Source organism: Telmatherina bonti (genome assembly GCF_933228915.1).
Source record: "Telmatherina bonti genome assembly, chromosome: 6".
Classification (NCBI taxonomy): Eukaryota; Metazoa; Chordata; class Actinopteri; order Atheriniformes; family Telmatherinidae; genus Telmatherina; species Telmatherina bonti.
This window is the reverse complement of record NC_136624.1, coordinates 26,571,268-26,599,257: the sequence shown is the minus strand read 5'-3', so window position 1 is coordinate 26,599,257 and position 27,990 is coordinate 26,571,268. Positions and strand designations below refer to the sequence as shown.

The window sequence follows — 27,990 nt, the reverse complement described above, 5'->3', positions numbered from 1 at the left end:
CAGTCAGGCTGGCAGTTAGAAATGTGTCTCCTTCTCTGAAATGGTGGATATTTTGCCGTCGACTTTAAGTTTTGCGTCATTGGCAGCATACGGACTGAGTGCAGCGTGTTTGCCTCTCATCTTCAGGTCCGGGCTGGGAGTGGTCAACTTCTTCATTCTCTGCAGAAGTCACAGAAATGAAAATTATGTTACGTTCTCTCTTCGATACGTAATGTTTAGGGAATGATCCACCAGGAAAAATATGTATCTAAAAACGTAACTCCTTCTCAAACTCCTTCAACAAAATCAGCTTTCTTGCTACTTTATCATATAACATATCTGTCTTTATATTCTGGGAGGACATGAAGACACCATTTATTTAAAACAAAGAAAAAACATAAACCTAAGATTTTGTTTTTGGACCCAGTATCTGAAAATGGGTCAACTACTTTACGTAGCTTCATTCTTTATCTTTACCTAACTTCGACTTAAAATGATGATACGTTTGCTCTAACCTTTAAGATGTGAAGAAGTAACGTATCTGAGTGTTATGTGTTTCATTTCCACTGTGATCATTTAGAATAGTTGCTGTTTGTTTAAATCAGAAAGCCGTTTTGTAAACTTTGCTTGAAGTGTTGGATAAAAAAAGCTGGCCTATTCATTGGATTGCAGGAAATTTTCACTTGGAGATTTGCTCTTCCTTTTTTTTTGTTTTGTTTAAGCTTTCAAAACATTTAGTTTACCATAATTGTAACATGGTTAGCCAAATTTTTGAGAAAGGGAAGTTTCTGCTTATAGGCGACTGCCGCCTCAACTGGACCCAGAAGAGAATGGGTGGGTTGATGGATAAATGTAACATGTTTGAAAATATATTTAGTAGGCTATGATGTATCTCAAAATAGGTCAATTCCAACGAAGACGGGCAGAGTGAAGTCAAATGGGTCACTCCACGCCCCTAAAATAGTGTGTTTGAAAAGTGTAGTACCTTAATAGAAGCGGAAGGAGCCTCTGAAGTGTGTTTTGACTGAAGCTTATTACATACATTTCATCTAGACCTTATAACATCGTGTTAGCTCGTTAAAAAAGATTAAATAATGTCACTTTCCATCTGGAAATCAACAATGGCTGAGTGAGAGTAGGTTGTTCATGAATTCAAAGACATTAATGATAGAAATATTTCACAATAAGCATCTGAATATTCATCCATCTATCTGTTTTCTTAATTGCTTAATCCAATTCAAAGTTCTGAGGAAGCTGGAGCCTTTCCCAGTAATCACTGGGCAAGAGGCAGGGTGCACCCTGGACAGGTTGCCAGTTAATTACAGGGCCAACACACAGAGACAAACAAACATTCACTCCTTGGGACAATTTAGTGTTGTTAATTAACCTAACACACGTCTTTGGACGGTGGGAGGAAGCCAGAGTACCTGGAGAGAACCCACCCTGCATGGGACATGCAAACTACACAAAGAAAGCCCCTTGTTTGAACCTCCCCTGAGTCAAGACTCAAACAAGTGACCTTCTTGCTGTGAGGCAACAGTGCTCCACTACGCAACGTGCAGCCTCCAAATATTCAGTATTAATATAATGTGATGAATATAAATAATGTGACTATATAAAACAATAAAAATACATTAATATCAAAAGTGAATCAGTGAAATCACACTGGAATACAACTATCAACCACGAGCCCTGATTTTATCCTTTTTTTATCATTATGACATTGGTTTGCTGGACCCTGAGGCCTCTATTGACCATATCCAGTGAATTTAGTTATCTGAACCTCCTTCAATGGTGGGAGATCAAAGAGCTGCATTACAAACTGCTTTATCTTCAGTCTCATTTAATGCAAAGTATCACAGGGAAATCTCCAAGCGATTTGTTCACATCCAAGGAGCTGTGCCTTTGCACAAAAGGTAATGAAGAGTTCAGAAGAGTCCTTCGCAAAGGTTATAGTTTCCAATTTTTTTTAACAATATCTAGTATTGTTTTAAATCAAAAAGGAGGAGCACATGATGATCAGGATCTGTGCTGTAAAAAACAGAGAAGCATTTCTTTCCTAACACGGTGGAGTGCAAACTGGTGTGCTTTCTGTTCTCAAACAGGAAAAAAAGTCATGAGGTTGGATATAATTGTTATTTCATTGAAGACTTTTTCAAGTTTGGAACAGGTAGGGAAATGCAGAGGAAGCCAAAAAGACAATTCAGAACACTGACGTCCAAATTGGATTGAAATACTTACTATAGGTACAAATAGTAGGTATAGTTATGACATTCTAATGAACTTTGGTTTTACCTCAGAAAAGGTGCCAGGAGTCTTCCATATCATCCAGATAATCCCCAGCGGGATACACACCATGGACGACATGGCCATGAACCAGCCGATACCATAGCCCCAGTCAGGGTAAGTGTACACGTTGTTGTACTTCAGAGGTTTGTATTTAATCAAGAAGAACAGGAAAATTCCCTGAAACAAAGAGACAAATTCCGTTTGCAAATATCATTTTATTTTGTTTAGAAATAAATCTTGGTTTTTGATTCATATAACAGGCATAATCTGTTTTCTAAATGATTTCATAATTCAATTTAAATTATGGATGAAGCATCCCAGTTTGACAAATGAAACCCACTCAGAAGTGGGTATTTTATTAAATGACAGGAAGCAGCTTCAAAAGCTTTATTTGTGATTTTTCTACTTTTTTTTTTAATCTGTCATTTGCTAAATTAATACACAACGCTGTCTCGAGATCATTACGCCCTTTCACTAATGTTATTACCAAGTTCTAAATGTTTGTTGCTTTTTCTTGTTAACCATTAAAGCCAAAGCTGTTTGCATAGTCTGTTAATAAAATAAATAAAAGAAAATGTAAAATGCATCAGTTTTCTAAAGTTTTCATGTCATCAAAGACTTGTTACCTCGGCAACTGTGACTGAAGACACTGTTAATGAAGTCGCATGTCTGGTGAAGCAAAGACCTGGACTTCAGCTATAAGGCATGCAGATTTTGTGTTTTCTAACAACACAGAAAAAATTCTCCCGGATACTTTTATTTTAATTAATAATCAACTTATTGTAAATAATTTTAGCACAGTGTTGATGCTTATAAGAGCTGTAGAGTAGTACTATACCTGCCTTCCACCACACACAAGGCATTAGAAAATAAAGAGACAGAAGTGGGGTAAGGTATGTCTTTGTCTGAACCCTAATCTTTTTAACATATTTGTGATGTTGTGTGTATAATACATACATTAGTAACCACAACCCATAATGAGCCTAACTATTGCATTTTAAGATACCTTGTTTTTATCTAAACAAATAGCTACAACTCACTTTTTAACATTAGGAATACCACAAATCAAAACTACTGAGAGAGTAAACAACTGCTATGCTGCACATTTTTTTTCAATCATTTTAAGGCCCAATATCCACATTAACTCATCCATCCAGTAAACTAATCTAGATCTTTCTCTTATCGCGGCTGTCTTTATCTACATGTTGTTTGATGATATTTCTGTGTTGACTGTGGACTCACAGCACAGATGCCTGGAGTTAGGATCATCCAGCACCATTTGATGAAGAAGATGGGTTTGTAGCCAATCATGTCCTCAATATTGAGATAGAATCTGTCACTACCTGAAAGGGAAACAAAGTAAAATGTTTCTGCACCTATCGCCAAAATAACGATGTGATTGATGTGTGTTGACAATTTATGCCAGTTTAAGCAATGCCTACTGGCTGGATGTGAACAAAATCAGGTCTGATATTTCATGTCAAGGGACCCAAAGGCATTTTGTAATGTTTCATGCTACAATGGTCCAGCTAATTGTATATGTTGACAAACTGCTATTAATCTGCCCAACAAAAACATCCACGTATCCATCATATGCCTTGTTCATTGCTAAAAGGCTCATGTGTTTGTAGCCATTGTCCAGCAGAGGGCATAAAAGAAATATTATTCCATCAAAGTGGAAACTGGCAGAATTACATAGCACACAGTTTTTATACAACTAATACAGTTGTCTAATTTCTGAACTTGCATGTATGACAGTTGAGCAGCTAATAAAGGCAAATTGTCTTAAACTGACATATTAACGAATTAAAAGCTGTTTTGACTTCTGACCTGTGAGGAAGCATTTTCAAGATAAAACTACTGTCTTACCGTACACCCAGCCGATGCATATGGACTCAAATATGGCCACAAATAGCAAACACATCCCGCTGGCAGCGTATGCATCAAACAGTTGAAAGACATACATTCCTCCCTAATGGGACAGGACAGGTGTCAGTTCTCTGCCACAGCATATGCATGAGAATAATTTGACAAGGAAAGATTAAGTTAATCAGGTGTACTTGGTAATGTATACCTGGGATTTCAAGGAATATAGCGCATAAAAACACTGCAAAACATATTCATATACATTAAGTTGGTTTTTTTCTCTCTTTTTTTTCACAAAACATCGTATTGCCACAGAATATTTATGTTATCACTTCTGACAGTCATTTTAATATAAAATATTTAGTCTACTTTTTTTCTTTTTTTGAATAACTTCCCTAGATTGTTCTTTTTTTTTTTTCTAAAATTAGACAAAACCCCTACCTTCCGTTTCATAATAATCAGCAGTAGCCTATCTACTATCTGTATTTTTATAACCTGCTTTTATTAGTGCTGATCAAAGGGTGTCCCTGAAGAAACATTGAAGATATAGTCTAACCTTATGGGAAAAAAAACTTAACTAAAGCTATAATCAACAGGTCCTCATTTATTCATGTATACTATCTCTAAGACTTGCTGAATGATGAGTTATGCCATGTACTATATATACATATACACATATATATATATACACATATACATATACATATATATACACATATACATATACATATATATACACATATACATATACATATATATATATATATATATACATATACATATATATATATATACATATATATATATATACATATATATATACATATACATATACATATACATATACATATACATATACATATACATATACATACATACATATATATATATATATATATATATACATATACATATACATATACATATATATATATATATATATATATATATATATAAATAATATAAAATGCTGAAAGTAAGACATTATAATGTCATGAAATATAGAAGCAGATTTAGACTTGTGTGGCAGCAGCACATCTAAAAAGGTTGAGAAGGAGGCAATAAGAGGCTGAAAAGCGTAAGAGTGGTAACATTGAAGAGCTGTGGAAAAATGTTTCAACTAATTAGGTTAGACTTACTTAGACTTAGACTTTTTTTTAAAAATGGCAACAGGTCAGTAAAAAGATACAATGAATGTAATAAGAGCACATCAGACAGGCAGAAAGACTGAAATCTATAAGTTGTGGAGTACAGCTGTACTCAATGTTAAAATACAAAGAAATTCATTATACTGTATCAGAATACATAATATCATCAAACGAATCTGAGAATTTGAGAACTTAGCAATAAAAGCTCACTTCCAGGTTCCGGCTGTAAAGATTTTGGAAATAATCAAATCTAAAATATGACAAAGAAAACACGGAAATCGAGAACTGCAGTGAAAGTCCTACATCAGGCACGGCGGGGACAATGTTCCTCTACCAGAGAGTCATCTTTAGTTCCAAAATATTTATGAACTGTTGTTGAAGGAAAAAAAGAAGCTACACAGTAGTACACAATGCACCGTCCCGACATTTTTAAAAATTGTTGCTGCCATCAGATTCAAGCTAAGCTTTTCCTTCTATAAAACTATAAAACGCTGTTTTGTAGTTTGGGTTGTAGGCAGAGAAAAGTATAAATGTCACAGCTGAAATGGTTCTTCCATATGTTTACATACAGTAGGGTCTGGTATCCTACTAAAGACCTTGCATGAATCTGACATCACAATGTCCTTTTAACTGCTAAGGACATCATCAAAATATGTTCTGTTTCAACAATTCAGCCAAGTATTGATTCTCACTCCCAAAAGATCTGTTTCATTTCCATTTTTGTTTGGCAGCGGAAGGGGGTAAAATACCCAGGGTAGTGGTGGACAGACAAACCACCAAAAGACTGAACACTGAAAGTCCAACATGTCCACATGGTGTTAAACTCTTCCTGTGTTTCATGACCATTAGAAACACGAGAGAACTGTACAGTACTTTTACACTGGGAGTGGTTGGAGTGCAGCACATGTAATGATGAAAGACAGTCTTGATACAGTGAGGAACTTGGTTCTCCTCTACGACTGAAAAATAAAGGTTAAAAGAACTAAAAGCCCAGCAGGGATGCAGATGATGCTCTTACAGACTTCAAGGCCTGGAAACAAAAATGTTACACATCTTGGAGTTGTGGGAATAGCTATCACAAAATCTTATTATCTTTAGTCAGTCAATTGTAATTTAATTATTTCTATCAGTTGTAAATGCTGATGAATACAATGTACCTGTCTGGATTCATTTCAGACTAATATTCCAATGATGAAAACAATGAAAGTGAAGAAGTGGATGATGAGCATCAAGGTGATGACAAAGATCGTGATTATACGGTGATGATGATGGTCATGATGACAGTGATATAGTACCTGCACAGAAATGAATACATATTTATTCAGGATGAATCCTGATGTGAAACAGAAAAAAATGAAGCAATAAAATATATCACAGATGTTTTTTTTTTAATATTTGGAGACTATTCTACATGCTTGTGTTTAAATAGTTTACGTGCAAGCTGGAGAAAAAAAATCAACATGTTTTGAAATACACACAGCTAGAAAACCGCGATGATATTGAGTTTTACCTCCATACACATGATGAGTCCTATGAAGAAGGAGACTACAGACATGCCGAGGATCAGCAGCTCTCTGCGGTAGCCTCTTCTGAAGGTGTCTGGGTACATGTCCACCACAGCCGTCACTAAACTTTCCACACATACAAACTGGCAAAAAACAAATAAATGAATAAACAAATAAATCAATTTAAATAATATTATCACAATATCACAAACGATCACAGACACTTTTTGCTCTCATGCTAAATAAATGCAACTTCAAGAAATTAAAACTGTTTTCCTAAAAGTAGAAACTTCTTTTCTTTTCTGAAATGATAAAATTACTTCGAATCAGTAGTTAAAATCTGAATGGATCTGGATGAGTGACATTTAATGATAAGTGAAAGGGACACGAATTATGGTTGAGGAGCCAATCTTCTCCAAATTTTCAGGTAAGGTCTTGTATTAATCTGTAAAATCTCTGCAATTGCGCAAACCCTTTTTAAAAAGTATCAAATGCTTCTCTTTGTGCACAAGTTTTGTCCAATAAAACTAAACAGAAGACATAAATATATGCATGTAACAATTCATCTCCATACATTATGTTCTTTTGACAAAATAATCAGTGACATTCACAACTATGTGTATTATCTAGTACAGTTACTTAAGAAATTGGACAGAAGCACCCTAGGACATCGTTAATCTGGACTCAGATGTAATAAGCACAAATTTAATTTTTCAGGAACATTTTCACTTTAAAGGATACAGAATAGTATAATAAAGGATTATTAAAGCATATTCCTGTCAATTATTTCTTTAAGTGTTATACAGCCGGTGTTTTACCAGGTTATAAACTATAGTCTGTCATGAACACTAATACATAATGACACCAATGGAACTAACAATAATAAACACCTGATATTATCAAATATGGGGAACAGAAACACAACCAACATGAAAAAAAAACAAACATAAAAAAACAAGTAATATCATTCGGAAATATTGGCAGCTTAGATTTTACAAAGTATCAAACTGAACTAAGACTTAACATTTTATGACTCGGTAAATTAAAGAATTTATAAAAGATGAAATATATATTTATTAGGGAAATGTATTACAATCGGCTGCGATTAGACATTCAACATTATTGGATATGTTTGCAAGAAACATGTTTGTAGATCTTTATTAGGCTGTTAGCTTCTTCTTTCTACTTCATTGTTTGATGAGATTCTCATCCTTCAGTTGCAAAACTGCTGGCTAGATGTTGTCGGTAGTGCTACCTCCTGACATAATTCTAGTTATCTGTCTGAAAGTCTGTGCAACTTGATAGAAACTCTGCGTGGTTTGCTGGTGTTTTGTGTCTCAGCTATTGATGATTGGCATGCATGTGGAGTGTTCTGCCAGCTGTGTCACTAACCTGACTGTCCAAGCCGAGAAATATCAGCATCATAAAGAAAAGACAAGCCCAAAGTGGAGACAAGGGCATCATAGTTACAGCTTTGGGGTAAGCAATGAATGCAAGACCAGGACCTGTGAGATGAAAAAAGTCATGAGTGATATCCACAAATTACTCAAGTAGCTCTGAAACACCCCTCACTCCCCCTCTTCTTCCCTTTAAGCCAGCAGAAATTAACTGTGAAGGTCTTGCTGTTATGAAAACTTTTTACTTATCTGGTTTCTCCCATGCTGATCCCTGACAGAATGTAAAAATGTATAAATTTCTGACAATATTGTCATCTATAACTTATTTCTCCTTTTTTCCACAGGTCTTCCTGAATAAGTGCAGTTGTACATGTTGTTCTGTCTTTCCTGTCCTCTCCATCCCAACCAGTCGAGGCAGATGGCTGCCCTCCCTGAGCCGGGTTCTGCAGGAGGTTTTCTTCCTGTTAAAGGGGAGGTTTTTTCCTTCCCACTGTCGCCGCGTGCATGCTCAGGATGGGGGATTGGATCGAAGTAATGACTCGATGCAATCAGTTGGTTTCTATTATAGGATATGTATGAATTGGCTTGAAATGACGTGTATGTTGATTCTTGTATGTAAAGTGTCCTGTGACAATATTGTTGTGAACTGGCGCTATGCAAATAAAGCTCAATTGAATTGAATTGAATTGCTTTGGTGTCCCCTGGCACAGTGGCATTACTTTTTCAAATTGTGTGTGATGTCCTTTATTTCTTGTAATGCATCAGCAACTGTTTTTGCACACTGTTGATGTTGATGTGTTGATGCACACTGTTTTTACAGCATCAACACGCACACTGTGAAAAGATGCTCTGTGGCTATGAAAACATAATGAATCCTCATTGTTCTGCATTCCCCCTCTGACTCTGCTCAATACCTGAACATATTTTCATAAGCTATTTAGTTTTAAACCGCTCAGCTTTACTGTCTTTACAAAAAAAAAAAAAAAAACCTAGCAGGAAGCATCTCTTAGTTCCGCTTACTCAGCACCTGCTGGTGGTTTGAGGAAAAGTTACCTGGACGCACCTTCATAATGGTTGACAGCTGCAAATTTTCACACTTTCAACCACAAGAGTTCCTGGGTTTAAGTCAGGTTTTAGGTTGAACCTGGGCTGTAACATATCAGTTTTGTGTTAAGAGCTCAACACTTAGTGCTCTCCAAAGATTAGATGTATCAATGTACGTGCAAATAAATGTATTGCTTTGTGACTGTTGCTGTTTACCTGTTTGACAGTAAGAGTATAAAGCGCTAAAGCACTCTTAACTCCTTAAACCCTAACCGTATTTTAGAAAAAACAAAGGCCACAAGAACAAAACGATGTCAGTTTGTCCTCTCTGATGTGGTTCGGGACATCTTGCTGCTTGCTCTCAATGGATCAGCTGAGCAGTGTTAAAGAAAGCCAACAGTTCAACATCATGTAAGCACATGGCGTAACTTAAAAGTTAATTACGGTAATCAGTTTTTGATGATGATGCTAACAAGACCTGAACACTTCAGTCCCCTCTGACAATATAGATTATTATGCATAAGTATATTGGAGGGGTAAAATATTATTATTCCTGCAATCTTAAAAGAACTCTCAGCATCCCTCCTCCCATCCACTGGAATTTCCAAAGGGTTTAAGGAATTCAGAAGAAAAATTTGAACGAATAAACAGCAAAAAAATAAAGGTCTTTCTGGATTGATTATATGGCTGACTGACTCAAAAGAAAAGGTGATGCGATTGTGAGCTTTAGAACTCATTTTTGGGATAGTACTTCTGTAGAAGCACATTATCTAATGTATTCAACTCATTCCTTACTGTAGCCTAAGACAAACATCTCAAATCTCCTGCTCTGTCACATTCACTAAATCATTCATATAGATTTAAATAAATCATAATGTAGTGGTCTGAAGGCCTAGATGAGGAGTGTGGAGTTATATAACTGGCAAACTCTATCCATTTTAGCACAATATGAAGGATGAGACACAAAAACCTGGTTTTCTGGTCTATTGCATCTGCAGTCTGCAAGATAGCACAGTCACATCAGAACTCTGAAAGTTTGTGAAAACTACAAAGTAAAATCACTTTATTTAATACATTTTGCTCACCAGATTCTGCCACAGCTTCAATGGGGACATTTTGTTCGTAGGCCATGAAGCCCAACACAGAGAAGATGGCAAAACCTGCCACAAAACTGGTGCCACTGTTCAAACAACACAGCATGATGCAGTCCCTGGGGAGTAACATAGAAAGAGTAAGGAAATACGTCTCACCCAGTCTCAGAGTGTTCACTGGGCATTAAATGATAAGAAACAAAAACTGTCTCCCTTATTTAGTCTCGTGCATGGAAATATGCATAAATGATTGATCATCTTTTTAATTAACCTTTATCAGGAGAGTCTTACCTGTATGTTTGGCTTTTATATAAAAAAGTATTTGATCATAAAGTCAAGCAAAGTACAAAATGCAGCTGGTCTTGTTATTTCTATTGATTCCCTTATCATCCAGTACCGTTGCATGTCCATCCTTACCTGTAGCAGTTATTGTCATAGGCATTGTAACTTCCAAGAGCAGTGAGACAACCCAGGCAGATGGCGTAGGAGAAGAAGATTTGGGTTCCGGCATCCACCCATACCTTGTGTTTAATAGATTTAAAGAGAACGCAAATGTAAACAGAAAGGCTAAATTAACACTGCATGTGTGTCTCAGTAAACTACTGACGTGGCTTCAGTTCTGCAGGACTATTATACTTCACTACACAGCTTTTCAAAGAAACCCTTCGTTGGTTGCAGTGGAGAAGCCGCTCATCTGGTCAATGAAACTCAGACGGAATAAAAAGTATATTGAGGAATCTAAGTTTTTTTTTTAGTTTTTTTTTTTTTTACAGTTTGATCTTTGATGAAAAAGATGACATGAAAAAGTTAATTCCTAAAAATATAAGAGGATGATGACGATGAAGTGGTTTGTTATTCTCCACCACGCGTTTATACTGGATCTTAGGCAGGCTGTCTGTATTGTCTGTTCTTCATATCAATGTTTTAACCTGTGTGAAGTGTCTCGACTGCTGCTTTCTTTTAATTTCATAAATTTGCGTAGCATTAAAAGCAGTTCCGTCAAGTTTTATATTACGAGGATTTTTGTTAAATAACAGCCAAGCCAGAAGGCAATCACTTATATAGACATCATGCAAGCCCACATGGGGGGCTGAGAACATTAGAATGATAACACAGTTTTATTAACCTCTGTTTTCATCCGCTGTCTTGTTATTGATTCAACCTGTGCTTATTAAACAACCACATTATCAAAGCTTTTCATCTTATCATTGAAAGGGTCACTTCTTTCTGACTTCTTTAATTCAGTGATTAACTGCAGAATTAAAAATCAATCTAATTTTCCATGAACAGTCACATGTTAGGATGTGTGAGAAGGGAATTTATTTAATTTAATGAAATCTCTTCTATTTTCCCAGTGACAATGATACAATAATGGCTTAGCTAAGCTGCATGTTTTTCTCCTCTGACAGGCGCAAAGTGCACTAGCATGAATTATGGATTAAAATGCTAAAACTAAATATACACTCTTCCAGTAAATATTCATATTAAATTTGACTTATCCCTCACTTTATACTGGTTGATTTGGATTAATGGTACAAAATGGGATGATTAATTAGAGACTGACTGTTTTTTTATTCTCTTTGGATGATATCAGTGTTTTGATTAAATTATTTAGTAGATAGGTAGTCAAGTCTAATTTTGATTCAGTTTCTTGCAATTTTCCACTGATTTTCTTTCAAACATTACCATGAATAATGTAGAAATGTAATTGTTAATTCAATAGAATGAAGTTTCAGTGTTTTGTGTTGTACTCAAGTCATAAAAATAAATGTAACGATTTCTTAAAATTGCTAAAAATCTGCATGAATGAGTCACTGGCAGCTGCAGTCTGATTCAGTGAGTTTTCAAAAAGAGAGAAATACAAGTTTTCACAATAAATCATCATCCACAGGAAATTAATTTGACAGAATTTTCTTTTATTCCCTCAAAAAAAGCAACATTTTACTGATCCAGTGAATTATTCTAATTTTTATTTCATATGCTGCCACAAAAATGGAACATTGCTTGAACTCTCATATTTATGCTCTAGTGCAAGTTATCTCTATCAGTTGATATTTGTGCAACAGATGTAAACAGATGAAACTGACCAAAATGCAGAGTGAAAACCAAAACAGCATTGTGTCAAAGCAAAAATCTGAGAAAAGCCATATGAAAATGTCGACAGCACTGCATTGGTATGTGTGGTGTTAGACTGGTGTCCATCGCCAACACATTTTCTACAGTGTGCTAGCAAAATGTCAGAAACTGGATTTTCCCCAATTTTGTGAGAAGCTAAGTGCTCCTCTTTGTAGGGTTAGCTCCAGCATCTCTGGAACTCCATCAGCGCAACACCAATGTGCAGCATTTCTTCTTTTTATATTAACTTTAACGTTGGCTCATTTTTAGAGTGATTTTGTCCACAGTGATGCTCTGATCCTGCATAGAGATCGCAGAGCCCGACGGTCACGGCAGCGAGCTGATACATCAAGTGAGGAGCCGTGATTGGCAGGTAGTGAAAGGGGGGTTATTCTGTTTGTGTGTGTGTGAGAGGACTGTTCGGTGCAAATGTTAGTGCTGTTAGCAACTTTTTGCACCTCTTTAGGCTCTTTGTTGGGCATTTTTTCAGGGCTTACAGCAGTTTTGATTACCAGTCATGCACGCTGGATTGTATTTCACCATTCTTTGTGCAGACAATGCTTCACTATGTACAGCAGAGGAAAAACTTCTAAGTAATAATTGTGGCAAGGTTAATTTAAGTTAACATTAAAAAAATAAAGCAGCTAATGCAGACTAGGATCTATTGTTAAACTTAACAATCACAAGCCTGCACTTGTATAGTTTTCTCAATGGAAGAGTAAAGTCTCATTAACTGCAGTCCCATGATGCAATATAAAAAATAAAAAAGCAGTGATCTTACTAAACAAGCATTGCAATAGAATTCCAGATTACTCCACTGTTTCAGCACAAAATATTGTGCAAGCACCTTCAAACACAAGTTTTAATGAACAAGTACAAAGCATGCTAAAAAATAGTATGAAAATCATGCAATCTTTGCTTGAGCCATTTCAGAATGAAACTGATGAGTTGCTATGCTGAAAAGCCTGTGAGTGAGGTCTAACACCAACAAATGTGTTGTTGTTAGTAAAACACAAAAACATTGGAGCCCAGTAAGACTTAGGCCGACACAAACATCGCAAAAAAGACTGTGCAGATGTTTCCAACACGTGATGTCAGCTCCGTGTTTAGACCCCAAAGGGCCCTTAAATCTTAACCAAACACAATATTCAACTTTTGTCAATTTCCTTTAAGCCACTTTAACTAGTAATTTTAAATGTGCTATAAGCTTATCACTTAAATAACTTATAGACTTCAGGAGGAAGCCAGCTATTGTTCATGAATATCCTAAATGCATTTGTTTGTTTTCTTTAAAAGCAGCAAAAGGCAGTTTGAAATGAATTTTAATAAACTCAAAAAGTGTGACTAATTATAATGTACCGAATTTGGATTAAATCTTTGATGTCAAATTCATATAAAAAAATTGTTTGTTGTTCAGGTCTACAAGGATATCACATTTGGTCTATCTACCACACACAAAAATCTATTTACATTAAAGATTCCTCCCTAAGTATTAAAATCCGTATTGTAACATGGTTTGCAGAGCAACCCCAGAACCAGGAACCCACAGGATAGCATGGGGTGCTAGCGAATTCAAACTTAATGCAGCATGGCTCTTTGAAAACTCTCTCACATCACCATTCAGCCACTAATCTCATTTCCCCACAGAAAAACAATTAACAAACGCAAGGTCTTTGCTCCCTCCTGGGAGTAACCACGGTAACTTCTGTGACCTCACAAACACAGGACTGTTTCTGTGGAAGAACAGACCTTTCTCTCCTAATGTTCATTAATGTTCCCTTTAGTTCAACCCCGGCTGATGGCCGCACAGCACAGGGAAATCTTAAAGGCCCAGGCTCAGAGAAAATCACTTGTTGATGTTGTGCCTAATTTGGCCATTTTGTGTTTGGTTATGTTGAGTCTGTGGTTCCAGGAAACTTTTCTACTCTGTAAAAGCAAAATGTACCACTCTCTGCACCTCTCACGTCCTTCTGTTTATAAATGAAAAACATAGGTTTAGATTTACAATCGTGAGACTGAATTTCTCTGTCTCTCCTCCTGCTATCAATGTCTTTTAGGTTTACCATTTGTAAGAGAGAACTCTATGTCAATGCAAAATAAAGAGTTCTACAGAAAGCAGGAGGTTTTAAAAGGTGATGGAGAGGAAATAAATACAGGAAGGCTGATCAGTACAGTGATGAGATCTTGTTAGAATATATGACCAAAAATCCATGTAGGATTGTATTTTATTTTTACCCAGTCACATTTGTTGTTAAAGGGAGAGTAGGAGATCCTATAAAAATGGTTTGAACAAGGAAACATTTTGAAAATACACAATTCAAAAGTCCAAACCCCTTTTCCACAGGTTCCTTAAACTGCTTCCTTAAAATTCTCATGACCTTTATAACAAACTCAACAGAGAAATTAGCTGACAGTTAATAAGTCAGTTGAAATGATTGGACAGTAATTTTCTTTAGTCCTGGCTGTTCCACAATTGACAAAGTCTGTTATTATTATGTTGGAGCATTTGATTCATTATTATTATTATTATTTTATTATTAATTTATTTGTGGATATTGGCTGCAATGAGGGTGTGAAGGTGTGACAATAAAAAATGCTCCTGGAAAAAATCACCTACCACCCTGCCTTAAATAAAAGTCAGATATCTTTACAAACTTCAACACAACATGTAATTGAATTCCACGCTATAAAAAGTGGCTTCTTGGAGATATGCATTTCTCCACGAGGCAAACTACAAAGAGATGTTGTCTGCAGTGATTAAATGACTATTTGGCTAAAACATTTGCTTAAACTGAAAACAGCGTTTTTGTAGATCACCCAGTGAACAGAAGAAGCAAGAACCATAATACAGCAAAAGTATAAGCAGGGCGCCAAGACAAACAACCTTATACATGCAGACTGTTTCAATGAGCACCTTCTTGTGTTGCACCCTTGTAAAATTTGATTGTACCCAACAGGTAAGGAAAGCCAACAACAGGAAAAAGAAAAGAAAAAATGGAAGGGTGTGGGAAATATATTCTGAGTTCATACAATATTTTCAATAGTCCCTCATGTGGCAAGGCAATGAAATAACAAGTAAACATATAGTAAGTATGTGAAGAACCATCACACAATAATACCGGGACCTACTGGTAAATGGATCTATACTCAGCTTTTAACTTTTCAGAAAGTAGCATTGTCCAGGTAAACTGGGATCCAAATAAAGAATCACTGCCTCAGAAATGGAACTGAAGCCATGCTCATGCAAAATAACAGCACCTGTCGCTACATAAGTAGCTGCTACAAACTAGATTAGAGTGAAAGCACTTTGCACAAAAGCAGATATTGAACCAGTATTTATAGAATGTTAGACATTTTTTTTTTTTTTTTAGGTTAGAAGAGCCCTAATGTTAATGTTCTTGAGGCTAAGGTCTCTGTTGTTTCCTACCAAGTTGAGCATGGGCTGTCATGTATTACAACCATCAGGTAAGTAATATGGGTTAAATGTACTCTAATAACTAAACTCTTTCAAAATAATGTGTGATGCTTTCTTCTGTTTTTTGTTTTTTAATGAGTTGTTAAACAATATTAGGTTAAATACTGCGCCTTATGTAATAGGTGTAGTGGGCATGGTGAGGTGAGGGGCATAAAAGTTGAACCAAACCTCACATTGAAAAGTAAGATTTTATCTTTGCTGGAAAAACTGGAGTAAATAAGGAAACACGCATTCCCTATTGTAGTGTTTGGAAAGAAAGCAAGTGTGTACAAGAGTGTGAGAGGTATAGGGATGAGGGTAGGGTAGGGTGGAGGGTGAGGAGGGAGATTGCCAGAAGAAGAACAGAAGAAAAAGACAGGGGAAAGAAAAACAGGAGGAAAAAAAGGCATATAAAAAGGGATATAAAAAGCAAGGGCAACACCCAACCAAACACACTTTACACCACCTATTGAACAGAACAGAGCCCTGATTGTCCAAGAGGAAGCCAATTTAACATTGGTGTCAGATGTAATGTCCTCTAAAAAAAAAAAAAAAAAAACAGCTGCCCTTCTTTATTACTCCTTTTCCCCTCTCCCTGTGCCACTGTTTACTACTTTGGTTTCTTTTTTTTCCTCACTGACCATCTATCTACATCTCTCTCTTTCTTTATCAAATTCACAAACATGGTTTTAAATTAAATAAAATGTTCAAATAAATTACTTATACACTGGTAAAACTTTCAAAATGTGTGATATTGTTCACTCATGTCTCTTGACTGATTGGATGTTTATGGTGGTTTAATTGCCAGCAGGGACAAACATCTCTTCTTGCCACTAAACTGTGTGAAACAGACTGGCTTATCTCAGTCTACACTATCTGGGATTGAATTTTAATTATGAGGTAGCAAAGTTTCCTTACTATTACTTTTATACCATTCTATCATGTGAAGCGGCTGTAACAATGAAGAGTGTAAATCAGGCTAGATAGTATAAAACTGAGAAAATTACCAAATGGAGGCTTGAGTTTTCCAAAATAATGCGATATTTTCAGTATCATGTATAATTGTTCTTTTTCTGATTTCATTTGACTACAAAATTTGTACCCTATTTTGTTTATATGTTTGAAGTAAATTCTCAAAGAAAAAATACAAATAAAACTGAACCTGTTCCCACCTCAAGGACCCAAGGTCCAGTGCAGATGTAATACTTGCATTGGAGTTAAGAGATGTTCTGGAGTTGTAAGAACACTTGAACACTTAAATTAAAAATAGACAGAAATTTTCTATCCAGGAACTGATATCAGTAGGTGAACATTGTGTGAACATGTCAGGAAATATTCCAGCGCATTTACTGTTACTGTGCAGATGCTCTAGTTACTTCCTCCTTCCAGCTTGCCTGTGTGGTGTTTCACTTACTACCTGCTACTGTGGATATATACAAGTGCATGCAGCGCTTATGTCGGTACAATATGGAGCTTCACATGTTCTTTTCAACATGTAAACTAAAAAAATTTCTGTCAAAATTTGTACTCCCAGTGAGACAGATGTGTTAGTATTTTATTCTGCGTTATTATGTCAAACTGAAGGCTTGTTGCCATCATGTGGAAAGGTGGGAGAAAGAATATATTGATTATGTTCTCAACTAAGTTGATTCTAAGCTAAACTCTGCATGCTTCAAAAGGTTATAGCTGCTCAGAATAAATCACTTTATCAGTTTAGACAACAGTCTGACAGTTTGGTTGTCACCAAGGTGGCTGAAGGGCTATGCTCTTTCAGCTGGCATGTATATGATATATGTAAATAAGTTTATAGTTTCACAGCTACTTCTCATTGTGATTTATGCCAAAAGCTACTTCCTAATTTCCAGCCAATGATCATTAATTAATCTTTGAATTATGGACACCATGGTGATTTCAAAATGTCTATGAAAAATAATGCAGTCAAACTTCATTACAATGCAGGTATTTTCCTCTGTGTTCCTCTACCTGCTTGAATTCACTTTGTTTCTCACTCCAACTAATCATGTTTAATAAATGACGTTGTCATGACACTGCATCTGCTGACATTTCAAGCACATTGTTGCTTAGCAACACAAGCAGTATGCCTTTTTCTGGATGAGGTCAAGAAGTTTCAGCCTGTCTACGTGTGTATATGTGACTGTATTTGTTCGTATAAATTAAATGCTAATTATATGCTAATGTGCCCCCTGTTAGTCCCAAATCCTGATCTTTTACTCCCTGCAGGTTCTGATGTTTATGCTCCCATCACCAGCAGTACCACTAGGGCTAAGCACCAATCCAGCCAAACACGTCAAACTAAACGATCCACAAAGATTTTACCTAATATAAAGCAAACTGTTTTTGCTGCATAATTTACATCAATAGTAAAAGCAATATGTGTATTAAAAAAAAAAGACTAAATATCATGGTCTAACTGTATTTGTTTTTTAATTTACCCTAGCAACAACACCACCTGTCAGCCTGGCAGCTTTTCAGACCCAAAAAGGTGGGTGTGAGGTAAGGTATATGTTTATCCCCATATGTCTACAGGAGTGTCTTCAATGCCTTCTGCTTCATTTTATTACCTTCTATCTTACATGGGTAGGGACAATCATGCTAATTTGGTCAACTGATTTGACTTAATGTCATCCATATGGCAAGAGGCAGGGTTATATGATGACATATAATTAGATATCTAATATCTATAATAAAAACCAACAGAACACATGGAATAGTCTGTATTTGAGAGCAGGGTTTATATAATTACTTATCATGCGTCATATCACCACATTGTGAATAACATAAGAGTTCCGAAAAGAATTCTCTCTCAGTTTCTATCAACAGAGCCAACCTTTGCAAGAAAAAATAAGTACTTGCAAGGAATTACTTTAACTTTTTTAATCATCACAGTTTATGTAAATATAGTCTAGATATGGAAAATTTCACTCTATGGGTAACTAGTAAACATTTTGTGTATTTTCAATACCTTGTTATTCAAAAAAAAAAAAAAAAAAAAAAAAAAGGATCGGGACTTAATCTAAAATAAACAACAAGAAAATTTGTAGCATTGCTGGAAAAAAGGCAAGGTAATTTCTACATGGGACTGAAAAGTTAAAACAGAAGCATGAGAAGTTATTACTTGCTCTTTTTGTGACATTATATTTTGGTGAATCTTGATGTGCTAAATAGGCTATGTTCACTAAGTTACCAGCAGAAAGCAAGTACATTGGCTGAAAGCCTACCTGAGGGTCAGAGAGACGTGAAATATCAGGGTAGAGGTAGAACCTGATGCCATCAAAAGCTCCAGGCAGTGTGACTCCTCTGATCAGCAGGACCAACAGCATGACATAAGGAAAAGTTGCCGTCACATACACAACCTGGGGACATAAACATACATATATTTTAACCAGATGAAACAAACTAGAGAAGTACTTACGTTTGTATTTTTACAACAGAACCTAATGTCAGGTATGTATAATTACACTTATATGCAAACCACAAGACCTGCAAGCAAACATTCAATTAGAATAAAATAAACTAATAAAAACCAACACATTGGGGCCATCTGTAAAACTATAAATGACAGGGGTCGTGACAGTAATCAAAGAAGCAATGATCTGTGAAGCAGATTTGGGAGCCACCACAGATGATGGTGTCATACCTATAAGACCAATGCATTAATGGCGGTATAGGTGCCTAACTGGGTCCAATTCCTGAGTTCAGGCCCAAAATATGTGCAGGAAAAAAAGATGGATTCTCAGAACTGTGATCCAGCTAACTATATGAAAAAGCTGAGTCAGGTGTCAGTGAAATATGTCAAAACCTAAGATTCCTAAACATCAAACAACAAAAGGAAGTAAACGATTTTTTTTTCCAATAAATTTTGTAGCAATGTTTAATTTCTAATCTAAAGCATCAAAGGAAAGTGCTGCAATGATTGGCTGTCATCGAAACCACTACTCTCCCATCTTTATAGGTATCACATAGGTATGTATTTCACAACATCTGTTTCATGGTCTAGTTTCAAGGCCATCGTGTTCCAGCATGACAAGCTCCACTTTCTCTGCTTATGGCAATGATATAAATGTCAGTAATATGCAAACCTAGGAGCCCCATGCATATAGTAGCAAACACTTGCTAACCCTCAAACCAACACTCTTCTTTTAATCAAACCATTCAGGTTTTACAGAACTGTGCTCAACATCTCAAGACTCTTTGAACAAAGACTCTGGCCTCTTGGAAGGCAGAGGCGCGCAGCATACATCCCCTGGCTTTCTGGCACTCAGTCAAAGTCCAATTGAGGACAGAACAGAGCCTAGCCAGGAGCCTGAAAAGAAAAGAGAGCTCCTCTGGCCCCCATCTCTTTAACAGGAGAAGCCTAGAGGAGTGATGCTGGCAGTGTGGGAAAATGTGCTTCTCTTTGAAGCACGCACAGATCTGCATGAGTGTGCATCCACAAATGGACACACACACAGATCCATTCACGACGTAAAAATTAAAGTGCTCAAGCAGTTGCCGTCCACATTACGGCCACATCACTGTACTACTGACTGCAGTAGTTTCATGAATGGATACTCCTTTTATGTTTCTGGGTGTGTATTGATGCGGTGAATTTCTTAATCCAACTCCACAGAAGTTCCATTCACTTAAGCAGCATGGAGCTGTGATTTACTCAGTCATTCAGAAACCCAAGACATTTTGCTTGAATGAATGTCCTGAACATATTTAACCCTTAAAACCTGATTTGAAAGTTTTAAGATGAACAAAATCCCAATAAAAGCCTTGTTTGAACAGTAACCATGCGTGCAGCTATCCACTATAAGCCCCATTAATCCCAGCAAGGCCTGCAGAGAGAGTGTGGGAAAACCTGTCTTTAGCCCAGCAGATTCCTCCTTTAATTTGTAAATTTCAAAATGATTACGCATCCTAAACCTTCTTCTTCATTCTCTCTATCTCTCTGCAGATGAAAAGAACAATATTCAATCTCTCCATGAACTTTTGATGCTCCACATGCTCCTTCCCGCTCACCACGGTCAACATTTAAGCCCCTACAAATTTCCTGGTCAAACTTGCTCCTGCCTCACCGTAAATCTAACAGGAGGGCTTGAATGTGAGAAACTGGGCCAACAAAAGCAAACAGCTTAGCAGAGTCTGAGCTGAATGAGCTGTACAAAAGAAAGCATCTCTCTCTTGTAACAAGCGAGCTGTGGTTAATTTCTCATAGCAGGAGAGAGATAGAGAGAGGCAGCAGAGGTGGAGGCTGAGGATATACTCTGCATGCTCCTCATGAACACTCTCCGTTCCTCCAGTGAATACAGGAATCAATCTTGGACTAGCTGCTAAAGCCCAGCCATGGAGAAGCATTCTTCTCTCTTACTTCACAACCAAACAAAAGGCACTTCATGGAGATATAGGCATCGCCGCCTGGTTGTCCCCCCCATCATGTAGAATGTGAACCCATTGATTTTTCCTCACACACCTCCACTCCTTTCTTTGCTTTTCCTAACTCCATCTCTATCTTTCCACTCGTTATGGCTCACTGAATCTGTGAGGTTTTAAGGTGGTTTAAGAACCAAAGGACACCGGAAAGTCCTTACTGTCCTCCTCAAGGCTTTTAGAGGAGGCTCAAGGAAAGACGTAAAACATTACTTGTGATTGGAGGAAAGAAGAAAGAAGGTGGTACAGACACCCTTCTGTTCTGTGCTTGTAGGAGAGAATTCATAGTGTGTCTTGTAAGAGGGTGCTGTTTTGAGCATTAGAAGCGAAGGTGTTTTATCTTTTGACTGCTCCAACACATGACAATAAAATTAAAAGTGTACTCATTGCTACAAAAACACACATTCCTCCTTTATATTACACAGAATGTTTGACATTTATGATACTAAAGATGCATATCCTGGCCTTACCTTGCCAGTTGACTTGGGACCCTTCCAGATGCAGAAGTAGCAGATGAACCAGGCCAGAGCCAGACACATGGCCAGCTCCCAACGCATCCCCCCCATGTGCTCAATACCGTCTGAAATCTTCAGCACTCTGCGTCTGATTTCACCCAGAGAACACAGATGATTACTAATTCAAGATTTGATTGAAGTCGTACTACTTTTTAACACTAAAACTTTAAAACCTGGTATGGAGCAGACTTAAACCCATAAAGTGCAGCTTCCACAGACTCTCTGAGGTCAGTCTCCAGGCATTTAGCTGTGCTAAATAAGTTACTACTCTAAAGGAGAAGGTTGATGAAAAATAAATATATGCCTGCAGTTGGTGGTATAAATAGTAATGTCATTTCTTCTGCTGGTCAGCCACTATGCCTGGAAATATGTGATAGTGAATCTCTAGGATCCACTCAACTAAACTCTTTCACTTTTCATTATTGCTGTGTGTAGCAGTTTCCCTTTGACAATAACAATGTTCGTGTGTTGAATATAGAAGCAATGAATATTTTTTATTGTAATATGTAAGCAAACCACACCCTGTGTCATGATAGCTTTAGAGGCCTTATTTGCCATTTACTGCTCCTCTTCTGCAAAGCAGCCCATTGGACACCCTGAGAATTTTTCCTGTCTCTTACTGAAAATGCTCAGACCACTGCAGGATTACCTGGTAATTGGTTTATTACGTTTATTTTTCTCTTTTTTTTTTTTTTTTTTTTTGTTTTTGTTCATCTGATAATAAAAAGTAAGTGGGTCAAAAGTGGGATAACAATAAGCTCTTAAGCTTTCTGTTCTTTGCCTGCTCACTTTGTGGATACATGAAAGGAATATACAGTCTGTTTCAGTTTTAAGACTTTACAAATTAAGCACCTTTATGCACATACAAATTCTTGTATCCAGAGACTCAGGTCAACTAGTCCAGACCAGGGACCAGAATAAACATGAAAAAGCAGCATTTAGCTGTTATGCTGCAAACAAATGGAACAAACTGCCAGTGGAGATTTAACGTTCACCAAATGTAGACACTTTTAAATACACGTTAAAAGTATTTCTTTTCTCATGCACCAATGTATGAAATCTGCACGGCAACTTTTCACTTTAAATTATTTTCATTTGATTATTTGATTTTATTGTGATTTTTGCTATTTGTGCTGTATTTTCATTATACCTGTAATGCTATTGATTTTTAATGTAAACTTTGAATTGTTTTGTATGAAATGTGCAATACAAATAAACTTGCCTTGCCTATAAAGCTTTGCCCTGTCCTTGCTCACTCTTGAAATTACATAAAAATAAGATCAGACAAATGGCAAATTACAGCTATTAAACCAAGTCTTTTTTATTTTAAAAAAAAAAAAAAAAAACTAAGTAAAAACACAGAAACAAAGTGTAAAAATATAAATAGATAAATAAAAAACAGTATTTTGATGCTTCTTCATAAATATGAAGCAAAACAGACACCTGCTGCCAATCAAATGCAGTTCATTAATTGATTATTAGCAAGTATGAGCGCCTCTATAAAAGCAGAGGGTTTTTCTGGTGCTAACTGTTGTCAACATATTAACAAGCAAGAAACTTAGATGCAGGTAACGTATAATAGCAATAGTTACTGCCCATCAAGTGGGAAACATTCTAGAGAGCTGTCAATCTTTTCAGAAACCTTTCAGTCATTGAGTCAACCATGAACACTTATGTATACCAATGACTTATGTGGTCAAATGCGAGATCATCTGTCTGACAAGAGAAACTTTGCTGAAACCGGGTCATGCAACAAGGTGCTGCATTGACTTAAAGTTTACAACTCAATTGAAATGCTCTGGTTGGACTTTAACGTGGAACTATTATGTGCATTTCAGGCTAATTTATTTTTATTTCTGAGACCAGTAGGGCTGGGATTGATCGAGTTATTGTCACAAATCGCTTTATTTACTTCAGACCGACCCTCTCTGTAGGCTGTCAGATCAGCCTGTGGGCAAAACGAGTGGATTGAGACTCTTCCGCATTAAGCCCCGCCTCCTGCCACTGCACTACATCGGGAGCGCGCACCACAACTGCTTTTGCCGTCATTGTAACATCTCATAAACAGAAGGATTAGGCTAATATGAACTCAATAAAAAAACAAAATACAATGTCAACACATAGCAAACAGCCCTACATGTTGGAACCTGAATCAGACCCTGAAAACAAAGTGGAAAACAGCAACCCACAGCAACGAATGCAGCAGGATGTCTCTCTTTGGAACACTCACCGGCCATCGTTGGAAATAACTTTATCCGATGTTTTCCACCCGCCTGATGTATTTGTACATGCCCTTGTTAACCAATAGAAGGTAACCAATCACCGAACCTTATTCCCCGGGACGTCACAAGGATTTCCAAGTAGAAAAAACTCTCTAAAATGATGCGTTTTTCGTCGCCATGGAAACCGAACGGAGAGCGTGCTGGAACTCAAACTCAACCTCAAACATGCATTTAGGTCAGGGGTGGGCAAGTCCGGTCCTCGAGGGCTGCAGTCCTACAAGTGTTGTTTCCCTGCTTCAACACAGCTGATTCACATCAGACTTGATTAGCAGACTGCTGCAGAGCCTGACATCCAACTACACTAGTCTGCTAATTACCCACTGATTTGCTGCAGCTGATTTTCTGCAGGGGAACTCCCAACACTTGTAGGACTGCGGCCCTCGAGGACTGGAGTTGCCCACCCCTGGTTTAGGTGATAAAAACCGGTGCCGTTCACATGTCTGATGAGGATTCAACACTGTAACACTGTAGAAAGCTCAGAAAACTTGAAATACCCCAATAGCACCCGTTTAAGAGAGCTGTGCTGTTATGAATGCTCGCAGACCTCAGTAAACTGTACCAACTGTCCAAACTTCCCATAATGTTGGTTAAAATTACAACAACCAGACCATCATGCTGCTTAGTCATTAGATGTCAGCGACATCATCCTGATGGAACGCACTGACTGGCTGTGGGTCTGACAGACAATAAATCAGCAAATGAAGATGATCTAGTCCTCTCCATCATTCATCATCATTACTGGAACAACAGCTCTGGCTACCACTGACAATAAAAAACCAGCTAGAGTGAATCAGGAAGAATGCAAATACCAACAACTCACTTGTCTTAACATTACAAACATTCTGATTACTTTGTCTTTTACTGTTTGGCACCACAGCTAAATGTGGGCTAAACCAAACTAGTGAGCGGGGAAGACTTGTTGTGTCCAGGCTTACTTCTTCACATTCCCCTTTAAAACATTGCTTATTGTGACTTGACTGAAAGTATAGATGAACCATATAGGGCATGTTATCGGCAATAATGACATCAGATCTTGTTGAATCAAGACTGCGCTTCCTGTTTGTTAAAGCATAGCCAGGCAACAGTATTGATGGAGAATGAGAAGCAGGCCTCTGAGCCACAGAACCACCTGGCACTGCCAAATCTTTGCCACCGAGTTCACCCTCAGGGCTTCTGACCAGCCATTGATCATCATGACATGTTCTTGGTGAAGGGCCACAAGCTTGGTCCAACACAGCCCTCCTGTCACTCCCTGCACAGCCAACAGGCCAAAATGTTTGCATAAATATGCTTGTGTGGGTTTTCTTTAGATATATGTAGCCTTTTGCTTTTTCAATAACTTGAATGTAACGTATGGATTTGGTTTTGTGTTAGTAGTACTGTTAGCACGCCTATAAGTTATATAATCGCATTGTTTTTAAAGGCTTAGCTAGAAAACAAACAAGACATTGTAAATCAAGTTGTGTCGATGTACTGTAAAAAGCATGACTTTCAAAATGAAGTTGTTAAAACATGTAATAAAACTTCATGTTTTATGGACTGTTTTTCTTCCATCCCATTAGAGGTGTACTCATCACTTTAATCCCTATATGTGTTAATTATTTCCAAATGCAGAAAATATGTGATTATCTGCTAATGTTGCCATATAACATTATGACACCAGCTTTGTATTTCAAAGTGTAAAAATTGAATACCTGCACAAAACAAATTGCACGAATATCGATAAAGATCCAAAATTTCAAGCATATGGCAAAAATAGAAGGTTGACAGAGCTGTAAAGTTGCTTATGCTGTGTATACAGCAGCCGATGGTCCAGTCTCTCCTGGCAAAGACTTTCCTAAGCTTGTTCAGTTTTTATTTTTTACGAACAACATGGTGCCAGGCTCTTTGGCTAGCCTCTCTGAGGTTAGGTTTACGTCTCTATGCTAATTTAAGTTTTCCTGGCTCTTACACTGCTCAGTTTTTCATTTATATGTATCAAGACAGATGAAAATCTAAACATAAGCATTTTGAATTCAATAATTAGCCTTTAAAAAGTCCATAAATGGCTTGCAAATTAGATTTGACCCAACAGAGTAAACACAGCTACTGGCAGCAAGACAGGAAGTGTGGTCAGCATTACACACTGACAAGGCCTGATCCGCTGCCACACACATGGCTCTAGCTGGGAGCCAGCCGGCTTACCATGGCCTGCTGACACACAAATATGAAAGGGGCTGACTAATTATTGGGGGTGAGGTTAGAGAAGGGGCTGCTGTCAAATACTAAGCCTTCCAATCATGCGTCATTTGTCACTGGGATGTGTTGTTTTGAAAGTGTTCAAATCGTTAGAAAACAGATGGTGTCTCCATTCAGCCAACAATGAGATGAAATACCACTATTACTTTTTTCTACAATGTGCTTTTTGATTACACAAACAAGAGGAATGTGAGGAAGATATTGGAAAAACAGTGTACTCACTCCCAAAATTCGATGACAGGAGAAGTTGCGTTTGGGTTTGTAATGTTGGTCGCGTTCTCTCCATAATAGTCAACACAGTTTTCTGTAAATGCACAGTTATAATTAGCAAGCTGTCCTCTTTATTTAACAGAATCATTTAAATGTGTAGCTTTAAAGACAATACATAGCTGATACTTTCTCTTTTCTTTTCTGCACGTGCATGCTTGTTTGGTGTTACTAGACGAATGAACCCTGACAGTGTTGCCACCTCTTACCTGTATTCCAGTAGTGTCCACAGCCGGCCCATGGCAGCTCAGTGGTGAAGCAGTTAAAGAGGTAGAAAATGGCCCAGGCTAAGATCACTATATAGTACACATTAAGATGAGCTTCAATCACCTGAGTTGCATAGCCAATACCTGAAAAGGAAAAGAAGAATTAATAGAAGAAGAATTTTTTTATTGCAGAAATAACATGAAATAACATGAAAATAAGACAATATCATAGTAATTCATGTTATTGTTTGTGTCATTCTTATCTCTGTATGTTCCCACTTTCTCTTTTAATGATTAGAATCCAGAGAGCCACCTATAAAAGAATACAAAGTAAGCATTTACTCACCCTCAAATAGTGGGCAGACTTTTCTCCAGCAGGTGATGCCTCCCTCGCTGGTAAACTGACCCAGGGCCGTCTCCAGGAAAAAAACGGGGATACCACAACAGATGAAGAAGATGACGTACGGCACAAAGAAGGCACCTTTATGCACAGACAGGCAAACACATAGTAGTCACTTTAATATGTGACTGATACATACGTGTCAGACATGGCTGCAGGTTAAGCCTTTGTTTACATGGAGCTATGTGACGAGTTTATTATAAAGAACTACTCAAGAAAACTAAGATGAAAGTACTTATTCCATGCTGCTGATGCCACATTCACAAAGCAGAATGACCTTTTCAGACACCAAGGCAGCGCCACACTGCGCAGCTTAATGGGGCCTAATAAGGTACCCTGCCTCTTTTATTGACACCGTTGCACATCATCACTATGTCTTACTTAAACATCCTCTCAAAGGTAATAGGTTATGTTTGCTTCGTTTCCTGTCAGTTCCTCCTCGTGCCTTTCTAATCAACCTGCAACAGACTTTATGATGCTCCATTTTCCAAGAAAAAAATAAAACATCCCATGCTCTTTATCTTAATTACAGTTATAAAGGAAACCTTGCCTCCTCCGTTCTTGTAGCAGAGGTAAGGAAACCTCCAGACGTTGCCAAGCCCGATGATCTCTCCGGCCACAGAGAGGACAAACTCGATCTTGTTGTTCCAGTGGCCTCTCTCATTGTACTCTCCATTGTCTAGGCTGGAGCTTGATCCTTCTGGGTCTCTGCCATCCTCTGGTTTACCGTTTATAACAGGACCACTCTTCTCAGCTGTCAT

General features: G+C 37.3%; 1 protein-coding gene across 1 annotated transcript; it reads right to left on the bottom strand.

Annotated features, from left to right (window-relative positions):
- Positions 1–15: 15 nt before the first annotated feature.
- Positions 16–27,990, bottom strand: slc6a11b (solute carrier family 6 member 11b; the record flags this gene model as incomplete). The annotated part of the gene is made up of 14 exons (XM_079241652.1): positions 16–159; positions 2,275–2,445; positions 3,511–3,611; positions 4,138–4,240; positions 6,793–6,930; positions 8,180–8,292; positions 10,314–10,438; positions 10,737–10,840; positions 19,128–19,262; positions 21,792–21,924; positions 26,579–26,660; positions 26,833–26,973; positions 27,176–27,310; positions 27,780–27,990. The coding sequence occupies 14 exons, from the start codon at positions 27,988–27,990 to the stop codon at positions 16–18; spliced, it is 1,836 nt and encodes a 611-aa protein (XP_079097778.1).